This window comes from Homalodisca vitripennis, chromosome 7, assembly GCF_021130785.1.
Source record: "Homalodisca vitripennis isolate AUS2020 chromosome 7, UT_GWSS_2.1, whole genome shotgun sequence".
Taxonomy (NCBI): Eukaryota; Metazoa; Arthropoda; class Insecta; order Hemiptera; family Cicadellidae; genus Homalodisca; species Homalodisca vitripennis.
Genome location: NC_060213.1, coordinates 15,326,129 through 15,334,531, shown reverse-complemented (window position 1 = coordinate 15,334,531; position 8,403 = coordinate 15,326,129). Strand labels below are relative to the sequence as shown.

General features: G+C 31.9%; 1 protein-coding gene across 1 annotated transcript; it reads right to left on the bottom strand.

The window, feature by feature from the left end:
• Positions 1–6,385: 6,385 nt before the first annotated feature.
• LOC124366502 (fatty acid-binding protein, muscle-like) lies at positions 6,386–7,243 on the bottom strand. The gene has a single exon (XM_046823089.1). It carries the CDS (start codon positions 7,109–7,111, stop codon positions 6,617–6,619), a length of 495 nt encoding a protein of 164 aa, XP_046679045.1. The 5' UTR covers positions 7,112–7,243; the 3' UTR covers positions 6,386–6,616.
• Between the last annotated feature and the right edge of the window lie 1,160 nt (positions 7,244–8,403).

Sequence of the window (8,403 nt, the reverse complement as noted above, 5' to 3'; positions counted from 1 at the left end):
TCTTAACTTTGTACCAAATTAAGTTTCTTTTGCTTAACTAGTTTTAGAGATAATAATTTTTTTAATAAAAATACAAGATGGCAGCTATTTGCTAAACAAGGCATTTCTTGACCTATGTTTGTATGACATTTTTTGTTTGAAATGATGAATACTAAGACCCACAGAAGTGTGTGAACATCCTGTATATAAGTATAATGTGTTTATTTACAAGTTAGGTTTATAATTTTGAACTTTTAGATGGAGTTTTATGTAAAATGTATTTCATATCGACAGGTATCTTAACAAACCTGTTGCAAATTTTGTTCTCTCCTTTGTTTATGCATGAGTGACGTGAGGGTGTTCTGTTGCAGCCGCAGTCTGGGATGATCTCTACGAGATGTTTGGAAGTGATTACGAAGATTTCACTGATGAAGAAGATGATTATAGTAACGACTTTTAAAGTTAATATTTTACACTAATGGTTTTAAACCACGAGTAACAAAGACTAACACTACGTTTACATGATGTTGGGGACATTTTGTTGATTCCACTACTTTCTTTTATGTTTATAATTCAAAACGTGAGCTGTATTGTTCATATTGAAGACTGTGTTATTTACTATGTTGCGCTTAATCAAGAATAATTAATTGAGCATAATCAAGAATATTCGTTTCATACGTTACTTACTAGCTTTTGAACAATGGCGGTTACGTTCACGTTATGTTAAGCACGCTTCTCTTGAATTCACTGATTTCACAACTATTTGTATTATTCTTTAACTGTTGAAATTACTTAATTTAAACAACCTGTTGTAATTTGTAATACAATTATTGCAATTTAGAGTCAGTTAGATCTTTTTAGTGTGTGTTTTATTTAATTAAAAAATTGTCAATGTGAATTTACAAAAATTGTTATGTTAGACATAAAATAATATTTTCTTTAACTTGAGTATACAGTGTTTAAATGCTATTTTTATATCAAAATGTGTGTGTTGTTCTGTCCTATTGTGAGTAAATGTTTGCACGTTGTAAACTGTGCTTAGTTCATTAAAGAATGTTCAGAGTAAGTTGTAATTTTCTTCATTTTATTACCTGACTATATTCTGATTAGAATAGCATTAAAATGGATTGGTGATGTTTTATTGAATAAAACAGACACTGATATAACAAGCAAACAGTTTACTTTTATAATCGTGACAATCTTAAAACTGTGAAAAGGTCAATCGTATTAAAATTTGCTGTGTATAAAGTCGGAAAATCATTACAAATAAGTAATTAAATTAATGTTTATGCAGCAAATTAAAGTCGTTTGTGTTCTGTATTATGGTAGAAGTGTAAAATTCAAGTATTAAGGACAATTTTGTTCATGAGGATTTGAAGAAACTATTTCAGTAATAAATTTAAGCTCAGATTTTAAAATTTGAAAGTAATTTTTATTGTTTTACAATGTAGGAGTATGTCACATTATGTGTCGCGTAACAGGTTTCACTGAAGTTGCGTGTAAATTTCAAGTCCGTAGGTCATTTTATTCCTTTGTTTAAAGGTTTTTTTTTTTTTTTTTTTTGACGATGGAAGGATTGTGAAGGAAACAGGATTTTTTCCGGACATTTGCCATCGTTCAGTGAAACAAGAAAACAGTAACACTAGAAACAAGAAAACAAATGTCCTGGTAGAGACAGACAGTTGTACAAGAAATTTGTACAACACTCCAACAGACAAAGAGACTATGCCAACCTACAAAGTAGAATGCTTCAATGACAGATATGAAGTAGAACATATTCAAAGTCTCATAAATGAATTGCATAAAGAAAACAACTTGGAATTTAACATAATTTATTAATAGAGTAAAACTCTAACCATCCAAATTTGTATAATCCGGATCACCAATTATTTGCTTCACCTTTAGAAAAGCCTCCTAATTATACCACAAACTAGAATATTCAGTAGTTTGTGCTAATTGGATCTCCGACTATGAAACAAGTTTAGTAATAATACAGTACCGATGGGAGTGCCGATGGCTGAGTGGTCTAAGACGTTGGACTTAGGGTCTGAGTTAGAGATAGCGCAGGTTCAAATCCTGTCTGTGACCGTTGCACTTTTTATCAGTACCATCGACCTTGTACTGTATCGACTCTCCCCCTTATTCTGTTTGATAAGATCCTCGCACAGGCCAGTGGCCCCATGAGGACGGGCAGAATAAGGCATAAAAGGAGGATCGGCTTCTCCTTAAAAAAAAAAAAAAGTATTGCAGTGGCGTAACTAAAAAAAGGGAATGAGGGGGTTGGAGTCCCCTCCCTCCAAAAGACCTAACTTTTTTTTAAATAATGTATAAAACCAATTAAACTTGTTTTAAATATTTAATAAATTGTATTACTTTAAATTAGGCTTTCAAATTGATTTAAATTTAGTTTTATTCCACACCACCCCTCTCCTGTGGTGTGCTCTTGAATCAGGTTCATGCCCCCTCAAAACCAAGTCCTAGTTACGCCACTGACACAAAGATGACTCGCTCCCATAGGCTGCCTCTGCAGCTAAATTGGTGACTCACTGTGGCCTTGGTCTGCAGCTGTGCAAACCCGGAAGAAAAAAAATATGTGGGAGTGAGGTGTTTGCGTGACCTAACATATTATACCTGTTTACCAAGTGAATGCAAGAGTTGGCTGCACTGAAACAAAAATAAATTCTGGCCTGTACGCAACAAGAAGGATGTCCTAGTTAAGCAACATAAACATTTTAAAATTAGAATAATGAATGAATCAATAAATGGAAATTAGAATAAGGAATGGCCATCTAAAACCCTTTTTTAAAATTATTTTATTTTAAGTCACGTATTTCGGTATTAAACCATCATCAGTGTGAACATTCACCTCTAAATAAACATTAAACAACTAAATATACACATGTGGATCATTTAAAACAGATGTTAAATTTATATGACAGTTGTAATAAATTTTGATTAGATTTTCTGTATTAAAATATCTGGGTGCGAGGCTTTGCTCTTGAAATTAAAAAATAATAGATAAAACGAAATCGTTTATTTTCTGTGCAGATTATTCATCCCTAAAATATTTTATAGGTATTTTAGAAAGCCTTTAAATTTTAATCCCTATCAGTTGTTGTTTTGAGGTTTGTTATAATAAGTATTTCACAATTTCTCTTCCATACATCTGCTGACTAGTACAAGAAACATTTTGGTTTTGTGTCATTAAGAGTGAGTGACTAGTAAGAGAACACCTGTGCCAGTCACTTGACACCAATTTAATTACTGTGCTGTTTGGTTTTGTTGCACTTGTTTCATAATGACAAAATAATTATTGTTTTGCCAATGTCTAAATTAAATATCATTAAGAGCCAGACATAATGAAACAACCGACCCTGAGTTTTTCTCACCAGAACAATGTTAAGCCTTGTGGACTTTCACACTCTTATTTTTTTATTACAACATTATGTGAGATGGTTCATTTTAAATATATAAATATTCAAACATTTTATTTGTCTTTAAAGAGCGTATTTCTTAATATTTATACAATAATGTGCAAAAACGTTTGAGATTTAAAAAAATAATACATACAAAAATATTAAATATCATTGGGATTATAAATTACATCTTATAATTAGAAATCAGAATGCTTTATTCAACATCTTCAAGGTGTTATTATACATATTTGTTATATGGGTACATGTATGTCAAAAATATTACAAATTATTAATATATAAGTAAAGATTATTTTACAAATTGCGTCATTGTTAGTAGTAATAGAGCAAAATTCTTCTATAATGTAGATGGACTTCTCTACAAGCATGTTGGTCAGTTGTTTCTTGAATGTCTCAATTTCCTGTTCTTGATGTTTGAAGAGAGAAGGTTAAGACATTTTGCACCAGCGTAGGAGAGCTTCTTAGAATAAAATGAGACATCTCCCATATTTCCACAACTAAAGACAAGGATGTAAAAGGTTATGAGTTTTAAATTTTTTCTCATTTGTTTACAAACAACATGGCCACCAATACAGCCAGCTCTTCAATTTTGTTTATTGCTGCCGGTGACGTAGACTAATGTTTAAAGCAGTTACTTTTAAAATACAATGTCAAATATTGACTAATGTGGCTGTTTCTTGGATTGTGACTCCTGAAAATCCTGTCCTTGTAAGCAGCTCGTCTACTCTACCAGTCCCAACGTGAAGTGTGTCCGATTTTAGCTAATCATTGAATCTTAGAAAATATAAAGTTATGTGAAACCAAAGAAAGAAGCCTATAAATAAAATTTTAGCTGCATTTAGAGTAGAGTAATCGAAAGCCTTCTTTTTCATGTGCTCACAAACAATTCCCAATTATTTATTTCTTTGGTTTGTCTGTCACTTACAAAAATTGGCACAGTTACCAACATTAGCATAACTAGGCTATTATCAAATGTGGGATGTGGAACACATTATATGTTGAATATGAACTACCTTTGACCTTGGATTCGCTTCATAATTCTGAGAATTTAAGGAGATGCTTTATGGAGCACGAAACAGTTTTTGTGATACATTATTCTTACAAGCCAATACTGTGTTAATGCATGCAGGTCCATTGGATATATGTATCTATTCAGAAATATTTAATAGGAGTGTATATACCAAAGGTTTACACTTCTTTGGAGTATTATATAATTATAAATATTTTTTCAAGTTTTGTAATAATTTTAATTTCTAAAATCCAGACTTGGTATGGTGGAGTGGGATGTTTACGTCAAGATTTGAAGTTTAACACTTCCACTGCGACACTAGTCATGTACGTACGTTAGTACAGCACGGATAGTAGCAGTGTAAGTCTGCTGCAGTCGATGTTCACGGTTTTAAACAACGATAAGATTGTTTTAGGAACAGTTTTTGAAATTTAAAAAAGGCGACTTTTAAAGGGAATTCCTTAACATCAAGGATAGAATTAATAAAAAGGGCCTTTAGCTTACCATCTAAAAGATCATGGTTCCGTTCTATTGTAGTTCATAAGAGACCTGTTAGAAGATTCCGAACCCTAAACAAATATTCTGCAAAACCGAAATTTAAAAAAATTTGAAAATACCCTTCTTTTTTAATGATTTTTGCCAGTTACTGAGTTCTAAGTGTATTCATAAAGGAATGTGAAATTAGAAGATTAACTTAAAACCGTGGCTTATAATATATGCAAAAGATAACTTATATTCCTTATGGGAATAAATATAATTGTATATGCTATCCCAGAGAGAATAGCTTATATTTGTGTTACACCTACTGCTACAGTATGTACCTTACTTCTTCGCCTGGCAGTGGCGTATATACACAATTTATGTTAGGGGGGATGACACATTCGGTAGTTTAGGAGGTATAAAATACCCTCAAAAAATAGGGGGTCGAGAATATTCCCCCGGGAAATTGTTCAGCTTTAAGATTCCATAAATATATTCTATCTTAAAACAATCTACTCGATGAAATTGTCACATTTTTCTTCAAAAATGTCTGTGAGGAGGTTGATTCTCCTAAGCCCCCCCCCTCCCCCCGTCTTATATATGCGCATGTCGCCAGGGAAAAGAACAGTGGTTTATTTTCAAACTGAGAACCTTTATCAACCAGGGAGAAAAATGCTGTAATTAATATGTATAGTACTGTAATAGACCACAAAATGAATATTATATTCTGTTATACATCATACTGTATTAAGTAAATAAATCTGTAAATAGTATAATAGTTGTGAACGATTTTACCATGACTAATGGGAAAAACAGTCTCCTATTTTAAAATAAAATCTTAACCAGTTTATACTAGCTAAATTTGTTACATCGTTCTGTTTGAATGTTTGCTATAATATGGTAATTTACTTTGTTATGAATGCCGTGTCTTTTATATAAAGTAATATAAATCAATTTAATCAAAACATGTCCAACTTGTCAAATAGGCCTCCCATAAACATGCAAAATAGTACTAAAAAATAAAAAAAATGTAGCCAGTGAGGGAGTCCAAAGGGTCTGGACCCCCCAAATTTCAATTTTTTTCATTTACTTTTTAGCAAACCATTATTATTATTTTTGAAATAATTCAGTATTACTGACACGTACTGCTGAAATATCGTTCTCAACAATGAAACAGGTCAAGAATATTTTAAGGAACAAAATGGGTAATGAGTGGTTGACTGCATTTGACTTACTTTCTGTACACTGCAGGAAAATATTAATTATCTTGATCTCCCCCCAAAATATTTTCCTGGCTATGTTCCTGCTGTAAATGTAGTTTTAAAAATAATTAAAAAATAAATAATAATATTACTGCAAATTAATAATAATTTAAGTGATATTAATAAAATTAATAATAATTTTAAAAATTTAAAAATAATTTGTTTGATCAGTCTAACCAAACTTAAATTTCTAAAACCTAAAGTAGATAAAAAAATAAATGTGATTTTTGTGTTCAAATTTAATGAAAATTCAAAGAAAACTATGTATCAAATGAAGACAAACAGTAAATTGAAAAAAATAAACAAAATATGAACACAAACATTAAGGAAAGTATCATAAACAAAATACAACACTAAGCAAAACGAGAGACCAACAGAAATGTTTGAAGAGTTATCAGAGAAACTAACATTGTGGACCATAATTAAAAATTAATGCTGCGACAAGTCTCAGTTTACAAAGCGCTGTATATGCGGACGCTAGCAATGTCGCCAACCTTCACAGTCACTTTAACTTCGTTGTCAGCAAACTCGCGTACAATCGTAGTCACCTTGTCGCCACGCTGAACTTGAATTAACTTGTTCTTTTCTTGAGTAAACGTGGACCTCACCTTCCGTCCGTCAGGGGTTTCGTCGTCGAATTCTTCTCCGATCTTGAATTTAGTGATGGTATTTCTAAAAGTAGATTCGGATGTCAGTGTGTACACGCCGTTGTCTTCGGAAAGTTCCATCACAGGTTTGGCGAGTTTACCCAAGTTCCTCGTCACGTAGCCGACTCCAAGTATCTTCATGATTTCGTCAAAGTTCTCATCGGACGATGTCAATTCGTACTTCTTGTTGAGGAATGGCTTCAGACCGGCGTCGTCTTTCAGGGGTTGGCCCGAGATTGAGTTTGTGTAGAAGATAGCGACGAGTCCGACCACGACCAACCAAAACTTAATTGAAATCATTGTGGGATATCGTTGATTCAAATATTTTAGTGCAGTAGGAAAGTTACAAGTAAGAAAATAGTATCCCAACTAGTTCCAGTCAACAACTAAAGTACACGACAATCAGTGTAGGCTAATTTTGTAAAACCAACAATGAGCACATATGGTAATAATATATTTAATTGACCACAGACACGTATTGAGTTTCTGGCCTTCAAAGACGTATAGAATGTAAATACTGTTGTAAATTGATTTATGATATACTTCAATATTTCACATCTTACAATTTTACTATATCAAACAGAGTTTATTTTATAGAATTGCTTGCGGTATTTTTATTAATTGTATAAGTTATTTTCAATGTTATTTTAACTTAGAGTGGACGATTTGCGAAACACATGTCAGTCACAGATCACAATAAAGTAGTTTAATTTTGACAAGAGATTATAAAACAACTTCTCATTTTACCTTAGTTTTTACTTTTGTAACTTTGTCAATGAAGTGACTTGAGTTTTAATCAAACTAAGCCGTTTTAAAAATTTAATTAGCCAGAGATAAACATAAGGGGGTGGATGTTAGGCTTTTCATGTATAGTAAAAAATATATAGCCTCACAAAGTGTTCGTTTACGTAGGCTATACTGTATAATAGGTTATGAAATTGAGTTAAACCGAGATCGTATGAGAGGGTGTAAACATGCTAAGGCATAATATTATTTTAAATTAGGCCAAACAAAACTTTGACCACTTTGGTTATTGGTTGGTAGTTTGTACAGTGTCTTAGTCGACTAAATAAATTTCACACAAGGATTTATTTAGTCAGTTTATTTGAGTAAGTTGGAAACTCTTTAAAACAAATCGAAGTAAGGTAAAATATTTTATTTTTTATAACTGTCAATCTTTTTAAACTTTTATACAATTTTATTCAATTAACGTTTTTTTAGTAATGTTGGAATGTGTATATTGCAAGTATATTTGTATAATATATTAATTGTATAATATAAATGATGTGTTAAAGAGTAGGGGATAATTATTCAGTGTTACTAAAGATAAGCTGCATGTACTTGCGAAAATCTTAGTATATGCCTGAAATAATTCATGTACAGTCCAGTACTAGAACAATAGACCTGAAATTTAATGCGGATTCTGAACCACTCATTTATACGTTAGTCCGGGTTATTCTTGCTGAGGCCATAGTTATAAATATAGCTTAAAATTGCTTCGTAGTTGTCACTAGGAACACGTGAGAATTCGTTTAACGTATCCGGTTATATATAACCGAATCGTTATAGGTAAAAATAATTAAGTAATAAAG

What these genes read in the sequence shown, in the direction of transcription:
- LOC124366502 (XM_046823089.1), bottom strand. Translation starts at nt 7,111, where the DNA reads ATGATTTCAATTAAGTTTTGGTTGGTCGTGGTCGGACTCGTCGCTATC.